Raw genomic sequence first — 19,626 nt, 5'->3', positions numbered from 1 at the left:
CAGAATGACATCACAGACTTCGGGATGAAGATCGAAGGCTGTCAACTGTCACCATTCAATCACCACGCATGGAGGTGGAGGCTGGACAGGTTCAGGTGGAGGACCGTTCCCCTGCTGCTGCGACTGAAGAGGCAGTCGGATCAGGCGATCGATGGTCATACTGAGTAGCTCGGGATACCAAACTCTTCGATCCCAGTCTGGGGCCACAAGAATGACTTGGGCCCAGTCGCACCGAATCTTCTTCAGCACTCTGGGTAGAAGTGGTATAGACAGAAAGGCGTACAATAGACCACAACTCCACTCGCAACGAAAAGCGTCACCTAGTAAGTGCCGCCTTGGAAATTCCAATGTGCAGAACTGAAGACATTGCACGTTCTCTTCGGTGGTGAATAGATCTAACCAAGGCTCTCCCACTGCTGAAAGAGACCTTGCACCACGTCCGAGCTCAGACGCCACTCGTGATCCATCAAGCACCGGCGGCTGAGTTCGTCCACCCTGGCGTTCAGAGAACCTGCAGGGTGTTGAACCATCAAGGTGATGCCTTGATGTTCCAGCCATGTCCAGAGGCGCAGAGCCTCCCGACATAGGGTCCATGACCCCACCCCGCCCTGTTTGTTGCAATACCACATGGCGGAGGTGTTGTCCGTGAACACCTGCTCCACACTTCCCCGGACAGAGGGAAGGAATGCCTTCAGTGCAAGTCGGATCGCCCGAAGATCCAACAGATTGATATGGAGGCGAGACTCCGCCGGAGACCAGAGGCCTCTGATCTCCGCCTCTCCCAAGTGGCCTGCCCATCCCAGGAGGGACCCATCCGTCACCACTGTGTGCTTCGGTTGGGGAAGGGAGAGGGATCTGCCATTGACCCAATCGCGATTCGTGAGCCACCACTTTGCTGTGCAGTGCCCTCCGAGATCTGGACATGATCAGACAGGTTGCCCTGATGCTGCGCCCACTGGAAATCAGGTCCCACTGCAGAGCCCGCATATGCCATCTGGCATGTTGCACAAGCAGGATGCAGGAGGCCATCAGGCCCAGGAGCCGGAGGGTCATCCTGACTGAAACCCAGGACAGAGGCTGAAAGATCGGAATCATAGCCTGAATATCCCAGACTCACTGCTCGGGAGGATAAACCCGAAACAGAGTTGAATCCAGAACCGCTCCGATGAAGGGGTGCTTCTGAGAGGGACTCAGGTGAGACTTTGGCACGTTGATGGAGAACCCCAGCAAATGCAGGAGGTCGGCCTTAGTCTGAAGGTGGTTGATGACTGCCTGGGGCGAGCCCGCCTTCAACAACCAGTCGTCGAGGTAAGGGAAGACTGACACCCCGACTTGCGCAGGTGAGCTCCGACCACCACCATCACCTTCGTGAACACCCGAGGGGCGCTGGTAAGGCCGAAGGGGAGGACAGCAAACAGAAAATGCTCCTGGCCTACCGTGAACCGCAGGTAACGCTGGTAGGCAGGCAAGACGGGGATGTGAAAATATGCGTCCTGCAAGTCCAACGCTACCATCCAGTCTCCAGGGTCAAGGGCAGCCAGGAACTGAGCCAGAGTCAGCATTTTGAACTTCTCCTTCCAGAGGAAACGATTGACGTTCCGGAGGTCCAAGATGGGGCGCAGGCCCCCTTTGTCCTTCCTGGGGATCAGAAAGTAGTGGGAATAACAACCACTCCCTACTTCCGGCCCAGGAACGCACTCGATGGCCCCCTTGGCCAAGAGGGCCGTGACTTCCTGCTTGAGAAGCACCAAGTGATCCCCCGACATGCGGTGGCACCGAGGTGGAATGGCTGGAGGGGAGGACTGAAAAGGAAGGGAGTAACCCCTGCGGATGGTCTGCAACATCCACTTGTCCAATGTGATATCAGGCCAGTGGGGGAGGTGGTGGCGGATCCTGCCACCCACTGGCTCCACAAAGCTCGGATTCGTATGGTTTGGAGGCAGAAGCAGCGGGGGCGGAAGTGGACTGACCCCCACGCTGTTTCCCAGACCCGCCCCTGCGGAAGCCGCATCCGCGCTGAGGCTGGTTCTGCACAGGCTTGCTGAAGGAACATGCCTGGGCGCCTCTGCCGTGGCCACTAAAGAACAAAAACCAGGAGTGGCCGGGCTCTTTGCGGAAAGACCCAAGGAGTTGGCCGTGGCCCGCGAGTCCTTAAAACGGTTCAGTGCACTGTCGGCCTTATCACCAAACAGGCGAGTGCCATCAAAGGGCATGTCCATGAACGAGCTTTGGACATCCGGCGAGAACCCGGTAGATCTCAACCAAGCATGGCGACGAAGCGCCACAGTCGTAGAAATCGCCCCTACCCAGCGAGCCCGTGGTGTCCAAACCACACCGAATGGCGAACGTAGCCGCATCCTTACCCTCAGAAACAGTTTGGGACAGCACAGCGTGGGTCTCCTCAGGAACCTGAGGCACCACCTTTGCAACTGTATCCCAGACCGCGTGGGAATAGCGGCCCATTAAGCAGGCGGTGTTCACTGACCGCAGCCCAAAGCTGGCCGAAGAGAACAACCGCTTACCGAACTGATCCAGCTTCTTAGAGTCCTTATTCGGCGGAGCAGTGGGAAAGGCACTCTGTGACGTCGAGGCTTGGATAACCAGGCTCCCAGGCGTAGGATGAGTGGTCAGAAAAGCAGGGTTACCAGGCGCCGGACGGTGACACCTGGCGACATTCTTATCCACAGGGGCCCCTGTGGCTGGCCGCGACCAAGTGCCCAAAAAGACGTCAGTGAGGGCGTCGTTAAATGGGAGCAGGGTCTCTGACGAAGTGGACGCTGTCTGGAGCACCTCAGTGAGGAGATTAGTTTTGAGGGCCACCGTAGGGAGATCAAGATTGAGAACCTCAGCTGCCCGATGGAGCACCATCGTGTAGGAGGCACCCTCCTCCATGGTAGGTGGGGGAGAGGCAAACCCCGGGTCAGAGGAGACGTCGAGGTTGCCGGCATCCTCCAAGTCGTCCACCCAGTCCTGCTCGGAGTCACACTGACAGGCAAGAGGGTCCTCGGACCCCTCCCAGTCGTCCTCCACATCCGTCGCATGGGGAACAGACCGCGGTGGCAGAGCTGGGGCCGGAGAAGGAACAAACTGCGTCGGAAACGGCGCTGGCGCCGCGTCCCAATGAGGATCCCAGGCCGGAACAAAATGGTCCTGGGACCGCGGGGCCCAAAGGCGCGCCGGCTGGAGCCCGAGGTCTAAAGAGGCGGTCCATGGTACCAAGAAATTCTTGCACCTGTTTGGGAGTCGCCGACTGACCCGGGTAAGGTGGGTAGGCCGCGGGACTCCCAGGCGCCAAAGGAGCCGCAGGGGCAGAACCCCTGTCCCCCTCGTCCGCATACGATGACCGACGGGGAGATGTCGGAGAGCGAACTCGCTTCTTCGACTTCTTTTTGTGTCGTCTCTTACCCGAATCCGAGGGTGAAGACTTGGAACCTGAGGAGCGACGACTGCGGCCCCACGAGCGTTCCCGGGAACGGTCCCTGGACCTGGAACGGCGCTGGGATGAGTGTCTGACCTCCAGCAGCTTCCGGTGCCGCTCCCTCAAAGCCTCCGGGCCATGGTACGACAGTCCCGAAAGGACTGGGAGTCGTGGTCGGTCTCCAGGCAGTAGAGGCAAATATTGTGGGGGGCCGCCACCTACATATTGCGATGGCAGGTCCCACAAGACTTAAATCCAGGCATCCCTACGTGCACCAAGGAGTACAGGAGACAAAAAGTCTTAAAAAGGGTAGTCAAAAAGTGACTAAGGTACGTGCTCTAACCGGATCTGCGCTTGCTGGCGCGGAAAAAGAAAGAACTGACATCCGCGCGCATGGGTGGCACCTAAGTAGTCTCCATGACGTCATCTCGGCGCTTGCGACGCCAGTGACGGAGCCGCACGATGCCACCTACTGTCGCACAGGGGTTACTGCTAGCAAAACTTTCCAGATCCAGTCTGACGCCTGGGGATATTCTAAGGTAAGGAATCTATCACTAAGGTGTGTCTTTCAGATTTTGCACACACCAAAAAGGTGAGCACCAGATTAAGGTCCACTGTGGCATGATAAAAGGTGAAAAGCAGTCAACTGTTGCTGCTCAATCTCCACACAAGGAGGCGTAGAGTGGACAGATTCGGGTGGAGGAGCCTCCCCTGCTGCTGCGAAAGAGATCCTCCCGAAGGGGCAGCCTGACCAGAGGATCGATTCTCATGTCTAGAAGCTCTGTACACCAAACTCTCCGTGCCCAGTCTGGATCCACAAGAATAACTTGTGCCCGGTCGCTCCTGATTTTCTTGAGCACTCTGGGCAGAAGGGGTATGGGCGGAAAGGCATATAGGAGGCCTGAGCTCCACTCGCGATTAAAAGCGCCGCAGAGCGAGTGCAGCCTTGGAAACTTTGACACGCAAAACAGCTGACATTGCAAGTTCTCTCCGGAGGTGAGCAGATCTAACCAAGCCTCTCCCCTCCACTAAAAGGGACCTTGTGCCACCTCCGTATGGAGATGCCATTCGTGATCCGCAAGGAACCTTCGGCTGAGCGTGTCCCCACTAGCGTTCAGAGAACCGGCCAGGCGTTGAACCGTCAGGGACGTTCCAGCCTAGTCCAGAGACACAGGGCCTTTTGACAGAGGGTCCACGACCCCACTCCACCCTGTTTATTGCAGTGCCACATGACGGTGTTGCAAAAGATCTGCTGTGGTGGTTGACGGGCAGCGAGTGGTTCAATGGCAGACCCTTCTCCCTTCCCCACCCAGATCTCACAGTAGTGACGGCCTGTTTTGATCAGCTCCCTGATCGTGACGGCTGACTTTGGACGCTGCTGTGCTGCACCCCAGGTACTGCCATCGAACTGCCCGCTTGTGGCCCTAGGAGCCGTGCGGAGGACTCCGCGGTGCTCTGCTTCCCGAACCGCTTGGGGCATTGTGATCGCCTGCGGTGCTTGGTTTCCTCGGCCGCCAGGCGTGCGCACATCGACCTAGAAGGCGGCCTGGGCTTTGCGACTCGGCCCGGCGGGCTGTTACCACCTGCAAAGTCTGCTCAGGCGTCGCTTTCAGCGATCGGGGAGGAGTGCACCGGCCCTGCGTTTGGAACCCTGTGGGCATCCTGCAATAGTGGCCGCCGCGGAGACGCGGTGGGCGCCCACCTGGGGAAGATAGAGAAGTGGTACCGGTGATGACAACGGGCCTGTAGGAAGTGTGTGGGGCCACACTCGCCCCAACGTGGGGTGTCCTGGCCTGGTGAGGAGACCGGGGGCACTGTACTTCCATTCTCCGGTGATAGTGCAATGTGCGAGGGGGGCCGATTCAGCCTGTTCTTACTGCTCGCCGCCCTGCCCGCTCTCCCCTCAGAGCCATTATGCCATCTCCTATATCTGCCTGCAATCGCTGTACTTACATCTCCCAGGCTGCCGCAGTGCAAGGGGAGGATTTGAGAGTGCTGCAGTCATCGGCAGTGGGGAGCCAGTGTGTGAGAAAGTGGCTCTGTATATACTGTTCCCAAATAGGTACAGGGTGTACAGAGTCCACAGTCCCCAGAGGTTTGGCAGAGGCTAAAGTTAGATATAACTTTACTCTCTAAAGTGGTAGCTTGGTCGAGCAGTAAGGCAGTATCAGAGGACAGTGTAAAGCATTTGTTGCACACACAGTCAGCAAATGATCTCACACACTCAATAACTGAACTCTAGGCCAATGGTTTATATATAAAAAATATGTGCTTGTTTTATTTTAGAACCAACAATAGGTATTAAAATATACTTTCTCAGAATGAGATGCTTTATATAAATACTTTTGCAATATGCAATTGACGTATGTATAAAGTTACAAGTGGTTGCAATAGGCAACACAATTTTAAACACAATAATGCATTGAGTTCACTGGAAGTTTCAAGTTATTTGCAACAGATTACTTTTAGGATTACTTTTGGATTTCCAGGACTGGATGCTAGATTCAGTCCTGGGTCAGTACTTGGAATCAAGTGATAAAAGTTGACTTAATTACTGTGATGATTTTTAGACAATATTTTGCTATTTTAAAAATATTTAATATAAAACAGTCAATGATTCCCTAAGGCAGAAAATTCAAGTTGCAGGTATAGTATGTTCTCATTACTTTTGTAATCCAGTACTGGGTGCCTAGACTCAGTACTGGGACCTTTATCCAAAACAGGTAAGTAATTACGTTTTCAGAAATTATACGATTTTTAAAGAATATTTAAAGTTTTCAGAAATTGACAGAAGAAATTTCACAAAAAAACAGTCAATGATTTCCTATGGGAGAAAATTGGGTTACTGGTAAGTACAGTTGTAAGTATTTTTCAGAATCAGTGCTGGGCACCAAGATCCAGCACTGGAAGCTCACCTAATAGTAGGTGAGTATTTTCGTTTTCGTTACTCGGCTGATTTTTGGTGAATATTTTAAGTATTGAAAAGTCCACAAATTTCAGGAAAAACCAGTCAATGTTACCCTATGGAGAAAATTGAGTTATCGGTTTAAAGGTAAGTACTCGACTGGCAGAGTTAAGGTTCTGGGCAAAGACTCAGGGGTCTCCCAGGGTCAGGTAGGTACAGTTGGTTCACCCTCAGCGGCAAAAGGACGGCCGGGTGCAGAGAGAGAGTTGGGCCCAATGTTATCCTATGAGAGGTAGGGAGGCCTTGTTTAGTGGCTGCTGACTAGCAGGCCACGCGGCTGTGGGAGCTGGGCTCCTGGTCACTTACTCAGGGCAAGTGGGGAAGTAGATAGGTGTAGAGTTTGCACTGCCAGGGCCACTCGGGCGGCTGGGTGCAGGGTGCTTTTGAGCCTTCGGGCGCTCAATTGATTTCAATGGGAAAGCTCCGGTTTAGAAAAAGACTGCAAGCTCGGGGACGAAGATTCTTCAGGTGTCACCACCACTTCGAGAGGTAAGTTGGGTAGTTTGAGGATAGGTGGGTACCCCGGGATTGGGCACAGGGGGCTGCAAAGCACCGGGTGCAGGGGTGCCTTTTGGTGTCGGAAAATCTTACCCTCTGTTCATCGCGGTTGGGGGGGCACCTGGTTCTGAGGCTGCAGGTTTCTTCATGAGTGTCGAGGGAGGTACTTGGGTACCGGACTCGGGGTCACAGTCGCCGTGGGGTCGTCCTCGTGGTTTTTGTTCACTCCGGCACAGGCCAGGCTTGGCGGGTGCAGAGTGTGAAGGGTTCACGGTTCCGGGCTGCTGCCAGGGATTAGAAGTAGATTTTGAGTACAGCCTCTACTCATGGGAGTCCCAGGGGTTTAGAGTTAAAAGGTAGCCAGGTCGTCCGGGGTTTGTGAGGTTGCTGGCCACAAGAGATGCTGGGTTGGAGCAGGAGCAGGTTCGAGGGCCGACAGGCCGGTAGGGCTGGGGCCAAAGCAGTTGGTGTCTTCCTCTTCTTAGCAGCTGCAGGGAAGGTCTTCTTTCTTCTAGCTCTTCTTCGGATTTCGGAATCTGGAAACTGGGAAGGAAGGTTCAGGGTGCCCCTAAATACTAGATTTAGGGGCGTTACAGGTAGGTGAAGGGTAGGGACCAATGGGTCCCTGTCCTGGGGTGAGTACACCCCCTATCCTGCCTCTCTCCTGTGGGAGGTGGGCAGTAGCCTAGTCCTGATTGGGCAGGGCTTCCCATTTTCAAGATGGCGAGAGCCCGGAGATGTGCTTCACCTTGCTTCCCCCACCTGAGGGGTGGTGTTGGCAGGCTGGCACATCCCCTGTCCTTATTTGGGGTTTCCGGGCAACCTTCCCGCCAGAGTGGGGGGTTGAAGTGGCCTGGGGAAGCTCACAGAGGCGGCATGCCTTTAAAGCTTCCCCCTGCCCATCCTGGGGAGGGGATTTAGCACCTCGCCCAGGATGTGCATTGTTGCAGACCCAGGAGAGTAGGGGCCCTCCTACCCAGGGGTCCAGCAACATGTCTGCTGTGTGGCAGCCTAGGCAGCCTCAGAACAGACGTGGATTGTACGTTAGGTTTTAGAGGGCATCTCTAAGATGCCCTCTGGGGTGCTTGGTACATTAAATCCCACACTGGCATCAGTGTGGGTTTAATGTGCTGAGAAGTTTGATACCAAACTTCTCAGTCTTCAGTGTTGCCATTATGGTGCTGTGGAGTTCGTGTTTGACGAGCTCTCAGCACCATGTACTCTTAAATGGCAGCACTGCACTTACAGTGCCCAGGAATGGACCTGGGTACTGTAGGGGCACAGGGCTCCTGCGCCCACACCACTGGCATAGGGTACCCAGCTAGAGGGGTGGCTGATGTATGCCATGGCAGTGTAGGTGGTGGGCATGGCACACAGGGATGTGTGCCATGCCAACTCTTTGTTTTGTCTTGTACCCAGACAGCCAGCCTGCAAGGGCAGTGTGTGTGTGTGTGTAAGGGTACAGGCTGGCACAATGAGTGCTGCAGCCCTTAGAGGCCTTCCCTGGTCACAAGGCCCTGGGTACCTAGGGTACCATTTACCAGGGGCTGACAGGTGGCCAGGGTTTGTCAATTTGTGTTTTGTGTTTTAGGGAAGGAACATAGGCCCCGGGCACCTGATTGGCAGGAGTCCAGGGCAGAGTATATTCAGCAATTCAGCAAAACGTGGGGGCATACCATGCAAGAAAGATGGCACTTTCTCACACAGTGTACGTCCCTTCTAGTCTGCTTTAGCTTCCCCTCTCCTAACTCGGCCATTATTCTATTGCAATCTGGTGCTTACTAGTACAACGCCACACACAATGGGCAGGGTTGACAGAAATCAGCCTAAGCTTACATTCGACCAGAGTCCAAAAGCAGAGACTATACTGTAGATGACGATGATGCCGCTCTAGAGCACCTGCCTGACATGGGGGAGGGTGATATCTGCTCCATGCTGATCTCTATGGAAAAGAACTCTGGCAGGCCTGGGCTCCAAAATGGACGCCCTCACTTACCACATGGACAGAATGTCCAAGAGAATAGATAAACATGCGGAGAGATTGGACATGGCGGAGCGTAGGATCACTGAGGAGAAGGAGGCACACACATCACTGGATACTGGTTGCCAAAAAGTGGAAAGAGCTCTGCAGACTCTCCAAGACAAGGCCGAAGATTTGGAGGCGCGCTCATGCCGTAATAACCTGCGCATCACGGGAATCACAGAATCTACTCCAACGGGCAACATGGAGAAGTTTGTTGAGACTCTGCTGACCACTCTTCTAGGCAAAGAAGTCTTCTCTGCCATTTTCGTTGTGGAGAGGGCGCATAGGTTCTTGGGCCCGTGCCCCCCTCCCTGGGGCGCCGCCTCAGCCCATAATAGCCTGATTGTTGAATTACAGGGACCGTGACTCTGCACTGTCTGCAGCCAGATCTAAGGAATCTCTACAGTATGAGGGGTCCAACATTTCCTTATATCCAAACTCCACGGCGCGTGTGCAGGAGGCGCGCAGACAATTTGCCCAGTACAAACGCCAAATTATTAAATTATTCTGCGTATTATGATGTCCACCTAGAATCGACTACTGGTTCTTGTGAGATTCTACCTCGTACCCATTCTGATCATTCCCCCTTTTACTGGTGCTTGACTCTCCTAAGATGCGTATCCCTCCCTTTACCTGGCGATTCCCACCCTACTCCCTCTTAGACGCCGTCTTTAAGGAGGAAATGGCCACAGCGATCGAGCTGTTCTTTGAGACAAATGTGGGATCGGTTCACTCATTCCAAACTGTATGGGAGGCTTTCAAGGTGTATATACGGGGGGGTGGCGATATCCAAACATGCGGGTGTCCTTTAATTGATTCGTAACAGACTGGCAGATCTAGAGCGCAAGCTAAAGGTATTGGAAACCTCCCTGCTAGCTGGCCCTGATGAAGCACTTACCCTAGAATTAAAACAGACTCTAGAGGACTACCACGCCGAGGCAGATGCGGAAGTTAAACACTTGGAAAAATATGCCACTGCTCGCACTTACGGCGAGGGCGAACGTCCAGGAGGGTCCTCGAGAGGCTGCAGTTCGGATGAGCACATACTAGACTACTTAACGTATATTAAGATACCATGGCTGACTAATTGGCATCGGGAATTTTTGATACGGCCAATTGAAAGGGATGAAATACTACTTGCCCTATCTAGCATGAGGACGGGAAGCATGCCGGGAGGGGCTGGCCTAACGGTAGCCTTCTACAAGACGTTAATTGATCTCTTGCTGCCACAATTGATCACACTATTTGAAGATATGTGTGTCGCCGGCACGATGCCGCCTTCTATGAGAGAAGTGGTTATAGTGGCTATCCTTAAGCCGGGTAAGCCCCCGGATGATTGTGCCTCGTATCGTCCATTATCCCTAATGACCGTGGACACAAAAATCTTGGCGAAATTGCTTGCCAATCGCTTGGTTCCACTTGTGCCGACTTTAGTGGCCCCGGAGCAGGAAAGATTTCTGCCGGGCTGGAACCCGACGTATAACTTGCGTACGGTCTTTGCCGCTTTGCAACATACTAGACCGGAGGTGCCTGCTTTAGTAGTATTTTTGGATATGGGGAAGGCGTTTGACTCTGTCGAATGGCCCTTCTTGCGGCAAGTCCTCATTCACATGGGAGTGGGAGAGATGTTTATTCTACTCCTCGCTGTGCTGTATTACTCTCCCACAGCACGTATAAAAATTGGCTCCCCGGTCACTAACACTATTCAAATATCCAGGGGCACGAGACAGGGCTGCCCCCTATCCCCCATTTTATATGCCCTGGCAGCTGAGCCTCTAGCTTGTGCTCTCCGGGAGTATCATATTCACTGAGGCATACGTTTTCCGAACTACCAGTTGATCGTCTCCACTTATGCGGTGACACACTACTCTATGTCCGCAATCCCGAAACCAACCTCTCCCCAGTCTTACGGGAAGTTATTCTCTTTGGCTCCATGACTGGCCTACGGGTCAACTGGAACAAATCCATTATGTTCCCCCTGATGCCGGCCACGATGGCTTTTGAACCTAAATACCCTCAGCAGTGGTCTATTGAGGCGGTGCGCTACTTGGGGGTTAAATTGCACACGGACTCTGATGTGGTTTTCAGGGAGAATTATAGGGTGGCAATCAGTAAATTGGAGGATGATGTTAACCGCTGGGTGAACCTCCCTTTGTCGCTGATGGGCAGGGTGTCCCTTATGAAAATGATTATACTGCAGCGCTTTCTTTTTCTCTTCATGAATATACCCATGGTGTTGCCGCGAGTGTTTTTTCAACGTCTCAAGTCCCTTATGTTACGCCTTGCTTGGGCGGGAAAACGAGCGCGCGTCAACTGGCAAATACTTACACTACCGTATTCAATGGGGGGACTGGGTGCACCGGATTTCGACCTATATTATAGGGCTGCTCAAAGTGCGCAGGCATATTATTGGATACATGGTCCGCTTGACATACCGCACGTCCGGATTGAAACAATAGTTGCCGCTCCACTGGCCATTCCGGCCTTGCTGTTTACATCCCCTGATAGACGAACGGGGATACTCGACTCCCTTAACACAGTCGCACACGCCTGGCACTACTTATTGGCCACTCAGGCAGAGATTATTTTGTATTCCCCGGCGGCCCGCCTCGAGTGGTGCCACTGGCTCGCACCATGTAAATACAGGGGGGTTCTAGCAGCTCTACAGACGCTCAAGGCCCATCTCATAGGTGATCTCTTCACCAACAGAGTTGCGCGGACATGGGGGGGACATGATTGGGGAGCATGACACACCGACCCTTCTTGCTAAATTCCAATTCCACAGAGTTAGACATGCTCTTAGCGAATTACTGGGAGAGGATATGGCAGAACCCCCTGAGGTGCCAGCCTGGACTGCTCTCATTAAAGCACAAACACCTGCTAGGAAGGTGTCTAGGATCTACCACATTTCAATGTCTAATAGGGGAAACAAATACACTAAATCAAGACTGGCCTGGCAGCGAGACTTACAGAGTGACCTTACTGACGACATATGGTCCTACTGTTACACGAGCACAAAGTGTATATCATTAAATGGCTGGCATAGGGTGGTACATTTTAAATACCTTAACAGAGGTTATTATACCCCGGAACGACTGTGCCGCTATGGCCTAAGAGAGGAGTCTACATGTGATAGATGCAACGTACGGTCCGCTGATTTCTTTCATTTAGCTTGGGTGTGTCCGGGGATAGCTTGTTTCTGGGGACTGATTTTTGACAAACTAAATCGTGTTACTAAGTTGACGTTAATTCCCGATCCGAGGCTTGCCATGTTTGGGTACTCTAAACCTATCCCTAAGGCGAAGAGACGACTGATAGATATGGGCTTATTACTAGCAAAGAGGTGTGTGGCAATATGTTGGCTATGCGGTCCTCCTCCTACATTAGCTCAATGGTCAAGGGATATGATGTATTGTTGTACCCAAACTGAAAACTATAGTGAAATGTTACCGCCTCGCAATAGGCCCAAAAACGTTTGGGCTATGTATAAGACTTTTATGGCAAACAAGGAAATACCTGAAGTGGGCGCTGTTCCTGTGGTACACGACTCCACCCCTGCTGAACCTCAGAATGACTTGCAGGGCTGAGCCTGTACAATAGGAGTTATAGATTGTTATATTTCGCCCTAAGGAGGCGTTGCGATTGGTATGTACAATGGTTGGACACAACGATGTCAACAATTGCCATGGGATCGATGCAACCCTTATTAATTACTTGTACGGTACTGCACTGTTTTTATTGTGAACTGCCACTGATAAGATGTGATTTATGTAATTGTCTCATGTTTATTTTGTACAAATCTAATAAACACATTCAAATAAAAAAACATTGAGAAAAAGACAAAAAAAACTTGGCTAAGAACAATTTGATTTCAGAACTAAAACACTGTGGTAATAAGATTTTACGGGGATAATATTACTAGGGAGTAGATGGGCACCAAAACTGACAATACTTCTCTGTTACTTTATTTTATAAAACTGTTACTTCACCAGACATGCCCTTGTACTTTTCTCAGCCATCGCTTTTATTTTTTAATATTTGTTTGTACAAAATACAACAATAGACATTAAGCACTCAAACAAATGCAGAGACAATGCAAAGACAATTAGAAAATAGAAATATGATAACATGCATGTCAATCCATGTTGGTGGGAGTTGCATACTAACTAACTATATAAAACAGTCTTCATGGGGTCTTGTGTTGCTTGGTTAGTGAAGGATTAGGATTCAAACGAGTCTTAATGTGGATATTCCAAGCCAAGATTAAATCATTTTAAACAATGAATGGCTTTCCTCTCATTTACTCAAGTGGAAATTACTGGCCCAAGAGTATGATACAAAAGAGGGAGGTGAAAAAGGAAGGCAATTGAGAGAGGAAATTGGGGCCAATCAACATCTAGTACATACTTATAGTGAGTAAGAGAAAGGTGGGAGGGACAAGGAAGTGAGAGGATAGTGTACAGTTTGCAAGGATTTAATGGGGTCCTTCACCACAGGGTCCTTTGACCTCCATGGTATTCACGTTATTTTGTCAATGCTTACAACATTAATAAAAGGAGCTACTTGTCTAGAACGTAATCGAGCCAGTGTGATAATAAACCAAAGTCAGTTTAATGTGTGACTCGATGCCTAAAACAATCATTATGATGTAAACAGTAGTGAGGGTGCTATGAAAGCACTCAGTGTCTTGCCTCCAAAAGGAATTTAACAAGAAATTGGGAGCTCACAGGCCACAGAATTTTCTAAGACATTAGGAGTAGTGCATCTAGCAGTGTGTTTTCAGGATACAGCTTGAGACAACATTGATAAGAAAGTGTGAAGGAAAGCATAAATGCTGTCAGGCTTTACCTAGCATAGGTGACCAAATCATGTCAAATGTGCCCATCTGATCTTAGTCTCTGTATGCAGTCTTCTTGCATTCTAAACATTTTGGTGAGCCACCTCTATATTAGGCTTTCTCAAGTAACAGAGGATGCACACTAAAGTTATTGCTAGCAAAATGGAGAGCAATCTCCTCCAGTGGGAGTCTATTTCGGAAATGGGTGTCATGAAGTGCTGTGAATCTAAAAGATGTGAGTTGGACACCTCAGTTAAAGTATACCATATGACTGACCAGTTCAAATTCAAACACAACAATGTTACGTGTATAAGGTCAGAGTTCATGTGTTTGAAACCTCTTGTGCTTATGATCACTTCTGAGTCCCGCCCAGTAAAGTCAGAAAGTCGAGTAACAGTTGTCTGGTATCCAAAGTATGTAAACTTGAGTCTTGCTTCTCTAAGGCCCTAATCTGTGCATCAAGTAGGTGGCCCCATTAGACCAAATTGTAATATGCAGCTGCTTTCAAAGTTAGTCTGTGAAGTAGTTACAAGTTATTTAAAATATGGAATGTGGCATATTGTGGACACAAACAAGTTAATGAATACTTTGTAACTGACAAGACAATTTCACAAGGAGTCTCTTTGTAATTGTATTATAAATTGGGTAAGATGTATCTACTTTGACAATTTATATGCATGCTCTGCTTAGGAACTCAAGCAAAGTGTCTACGATTGCTTGATGTTCCAGGTAGAGTTAGCATGTCCTAGCTAGTCAAGTAAGAATGCTCATTTTACAATTGGGTCAGACAGTATGTGATTTTATTACCATATGGAATGTGCCTTAACATGACATAACTGTTTTGACCACATTTTATTTAACTTTTTAGGGCATGGATAAACTAATCCATACTCACTTTAGATGTAGATCATTGGCTAGTAACCTTTAAGTTAAACTAGAGCAGGTGTTTCCAATGAGTCGATCACGAGCTACAAGTAGCTCCCAGGCACCTTCAAAGTAGCTCACAGCCTTCATTCAGTTCACATTTAAATAAGCACAGGGTCCCATTTTTCTTTTAACATTATGGGAAAGCTGTGTTTACTTTACATTGTTATCATCATGTTGCAGATAGCAGTGCCTGATAATGAGCATTGCTCAGTCAGATTTATGGACCAGGCTGGGTCACAGAGGTGAAGAACTGAAGCACTGAGGTATTTAACTCAAATAAAAGTCCTGGAGCATGAGCACAAAATTATGTTTCTGAATGCTTTTAAATGGAAGAAAATGAAAACGAAAAGTTTCTTTAATGATTAACTCTTCATTTTAATTCCTCCCATTTCAAAGTGTCGCATTTATAAGCAGCAGGCCTATTGCTCCCAGTGGCCAGTATGTATAACTGAAAAATAGTCTTTTTTTTTTAATGGGAAAAATCTAAAGTGAAGAAACCTTTGTCTATGAAAAATTTACTATTATGTCTTTCTCCACTTTCAATTAAGCCAAATATCTCTTAATGTTTCATGAAGCATGTTAATTCACTTAAACTTCCTCTTATTTAAACAAATGCATTTTTCTGTTATAAATATGGCACCATGTGGGAATAAGATGCTTAGTGTTTGTAAATGTGACACTTGGAAATGGGAGAAAATTTAAATTATGAGTTTTATGGAATCCATATAAACAAAGTTAACTCTTCAGTTTATTTTTCTCGATACAGTGCCATATTTATAAGTGAAAAATACAGCCGTTATTTTATGTTGGAGAAATTTAAAGAGTAGAAACATTTTCATACTCTGAACATTTTGCCAGAACATTTTTCAGCACTTTACATTTCTCCCATGTGTGTTATACATGTAACGGTGCCACATATGGCAAAAGGTATGTCCTGTGGCACAAGTACATACAACTGTCTCTGTCATCCATAAACACACATGTATCTCATTCATAAGCACGCATGTTCATACATCCTTAAAGACTGCACTCTCAAACATGGCAATCCTGTCATAATGGCCCTAATCAAAGTATTTTGTTGAAACCATCTCTATGGACATTACCATGGCTATATGAACATTAGGCTTAGAGTCAATAAAGCTGGGTGTGAGGGTGTCTGGTAACAATGCACAAGTGACTTGGCCTCCAATAGCTCACGATTTTCACTGGTCAGAAGTAGCTATCACTACCGAAAAGTTTGGAGACTCCCTGCTGTAGTTTAATCATACCAGTCTCTCAAGAAGTATTGGCAACAGCCCAATTGAGAATCTCACTGTTAATAATGTCTATGCATGTTTACGTCACACTGGATTATTGCAACGGGGCAAGATATCAAAGCAGCAGGAAGAAAATGGGACACTTACTCATCTGGGTTTGTGCCAGCATTGGCGTATGGATTCTCTCTCATAGCTCTCGTCTTGGGATCATAGTAAGCAGAGTTTGGATCCAAATTCCTCAAGTACTAAAGAAAAAATAAGTATTGTTGCATTACATAAATAACATCCCATTCATGCTGCAATGAACTGTGCATTATGAATATAGACCATGTTCAGAGTATTTTGATTTTTTATAATGTATACATCATTTGCTAGCATTCCTTCAAGTGACATTAAAATGGATCCTCACTCAAACAGCCGTGTGTTACATGAAACAAATGAGGCAAAGTTGGGAATTTATGGTTTCGGAGGTTAAAGATAGTGCCACCTAAATACAAGTAGAGCTTATTTAAACAACTTTTCAAATCTGAAAAAAGGTCTAAATAGAAACAGACCTACTGAGATTTCACCAGAAAAGTTTTTGTGTCCAGAAATTATATATTAATAACCACAACAGTTGGTGCCGCAGTCCATTTTGATGGTCTACCGAAGAATAAAGGGTCTAAAGCTGTGACTACCTCTATAAGGGATGACCGGCTTTTGTTAATGAAGTTAATGTGATTCTCATGATAGAGAACTGGTGTTCCAGGTAATTAACATTCTTCATTAACATTCTGAAACACTTCACAGAAAAGCGGAGACGCCTCCTCTGACATTCTTTCCAACATGGAACACAAGGTGTGAGCCAAATCAAGGTCGATATCGACCCCTGCACTGAGCTTGATTCAGAAGAGATCCCTGAGAAACCCAAGGGAAAAAAATAAATCAAAAAATGCAGTGGAAAATCTTTTAAGACCCTGGACAAATTTATAAAGCCATCAAGCAATCGTCCCTTGCTCAAACAAGGTGCAAAAAAGCCCATGGGCTGGGGCTCTCCTCATACAGCCATATGTTGTTATGAGTTAGCACAACCACTTGAAACTGAGGAGGAAGGTATTAAAACAAAAAAACCCATAGAGGAGATAGCAACACAAGTTAATTTGAGGGATGAGTCGGGAAAAAAGCAAAATGACAAGGCACTGAAACTGCAAGAGGGGAAGAACTCCCCTTTGATGCCAGCCCACACTGCTCTAAAGTAAACAGACCAGAAGGTTTTAATCAACCATCCAAGGAAAAGATGTCCAATGAGGGCTTAGTGGTAAATCTCATGCAACAGCAGAATAAAACTACATTAAACATCGCAGAACCAACTCAGCTGCCCGTGTGGCAAGATGGCGGCTGCCTAACCGCTGCGAGAATTGCTCCCCCGACATGTAGCTGCACTGGCTGAGGAACCTCACGAACGAGTTGGACTCGGAGGCTATATCACAGAACCTGGATGGGATATTTAATTCTCTTCAGTACGTCCAGCTCAAGAATTACGAAGCTGCTTATACGACAGCGGAAGCTTTCCGCATCGGCATTCAGCAGCTAAAACGTGGCGCATACCTGTGGCGCCCAAGGGCTTCTCCGTGTTTTAGACAAGATGAGCAAAATGGTTAATATTAACATAGAGTCTACGAATTTGCGGGGGAACGAGAATAGAGGTGAGAAAAGCGGAGCTACACCCAAAATCCCCCAGACAAATTCCGATATTCTCAATGTGGAAACACCGGAGGCAGACAGATTTTTTTCACTGACGGATGAGTCAGAGCACAACAATGTGAGCGATTTAGGATCTTGAAGCCACGGGGGAGGACAGTAGTACATCACCATCTAAACTTGGTACTCAGAGAAAGATGCCAGTCAGAACTAAGAGAAGAAGCATGAGAGGGAAAACTCAAGGCAGTGGGTCAAATACCGATAACAGTCAAGTAGGTCAACTACAATGGGACTACTCTGCCTTCCAACTTGGAAGTGAATCTGAGGAAGACAATCCATCTAAACATACTTTTCAAGAACCCAACGCTAGTGCCAACAAGTCAGAACCCCCCCCCCCCCATCCTTGGAATTGATATTCTCTACCCTGCAACAGATGCAAGCAGAGGTCCGTTAAGATCATAAAAGGGCACAGCTAGTGAATAAAAAACTTCAGGGAGCAATTCGAAAAGTGACTCAATTTTGCTTGGAAATCTCGGATCGGACTACTGTACTCGAGGAGCGCGTGGTTGGATTAGAGACTGGAGTAGAGGGTGCAGAACAGAAAATTGAAGCAAACAATGCTAGAATGGGGGATGTGCTCAGGAAATTAGAGGAGTTTGAGAATAGGCAAAGTAGGAACAATCTTAGACTTCTTGGCATAGAGGAGAATGCGAAAGCAGAGATATGCGGGGTTTCGTCATCAAACTCTTAAGGGTGCTTTTCCCAAGCTAGCACATTGGGACTGGGACTCTGAGCTGCAGAGGGTACACAGGTTCCCGTTGATGCTGAAAAAGAACAGAACAGGGCTAAACGAGAAACCTAGAACTATCCTCATTTTTTGGGGGAACTTTCTTCTCCGAGAGGCTATATTCGAGAAAGCTAGTCCAGATGCTAAGAGATCATCCAAGGGCACTCCTTCGTACGACCAGATTTTTGTCATACAACGGTTGAAAGGAGATGGAGGTTGCGACACATGATAGATCCTTTTAGGAAACTTGGTTGTGAAGTATTTTAAATGAACCCTGCCCGACTCAAGATTATTCATAAGGGGAACTCTAGAGTGTTTACTTCCGAGATCCAAGCTAAAGAATATTTAACAGAACTTTCAAAGGGATAAAGCGCCATTAATGTGTATTCTTTTTCTTTGATTTCCTTAGGCCAAGTATGTTAAATTTGTTAGAGTGATTTGTGAAGTTCCTTTGGTATGTTGGATACTTTTGGTGGGGCGTGGGAGCAACTCAGGGGCACAGCCGAAGGCAGGAGGCCTTGCAAGGGTCTGCGGACCTGTTTTGCCTTATTGAGAGGGTGGGGGTGTGGGGGGGGGGGTCGAGTGGAGGGGTGAAGGGAGAGATCCAAACCATACAAGGGAAATTTCCCCTTATTTTCTCCGGATTCTAGATGTGTTGGGGATGGGCCACAGGATGTCGGGACTGTATTGTACTTTTGATGGGGAAGCTTAGAATTGCTTCTATTAACATTTGTGGGCTAAATGATGCCGTTAAAAGACGTGGGATTAACTAGAATCTTCGGTTCTTGAAGGCAGATATTATCTGCCTCCAAGAGACTCATATCGAAGCCAGCAGAAGCAAGGTCATGGAATTTGATGGGTATCAATTGATTTCTTGGACCACGCAGGATGTTAGGACTAGAGGGGTGGCAATATTCGCTCGGCGGGGCCTGGCTAGCTTTTCACAGTCCCCTACGGATACATTGGGAATATGGGTAATTACACAATGTACTATAGATGAAAGCTTGTTTACAATCTGTTCAGTCTATGGGCCAGTATTAGATGACCCAGCACGGTTTAATTGGTTGAATATTGAATTAGTGGGCTGGCCCCTTCAAATTATTTTATGTGGGGATTTTAATATAAATATAAGTTGCTCGATATCCAATCATACCGAGATAGCTTATCAAGGGCGGAAGCCGAAAGTTTATAAATCTCTATCTCAATTAAAAGTGTTTCATGGGTTATCGGATATA

The 19,626-nt window shown here is 48.4% G+C and overlaps 1 protein-coding gene across 4 annotated transcripts in view; it reads right to left on the bottom strand.

Annotated features, from left to right (window-relative positions):
* Nucleotides 1-19,626, bottom strand: part of SLU7 (spliceosome associated SLU7) — a 264,929-nt gene that overhangs the window by 137,467 nt on the left and 107,836 nt on the right. For all 4 annotated transcript variants that reach the window (XM_085617820.1, XM_085617821.1, XM_085617819.1 and 1 more), the window contains exon 9: nt 16,072-16,169. In XM_085617820.1, the coding sequence (XP_085473946.1) occupies nt 16,072-16,169 (98 nt within the window). The remainder of the gene's footprint in view (nt 1-16,071; nt 16,170-19,626) is intronic.

The sequence above is a fragment of the Triturus cristatus genome, chromosome 7 (genome assembly GCF_964204655.1).
Source record: "Triturus cristatus chromosome 7, aTriCri1.1, whole genome shotgun sequence".
In the NCBI taxonomy this organism is placed as follows: Eukaryota; Metazoa; Chordata; class Amphibia; order Caudata; family Salamandridae; genus Triturus; species Triturus cristatus.
The sequence above is the reverse complement of the archived record's forward strand: the minus strand, read 5'-3'. Positions and strand labels throughout refer to the sequence as shown.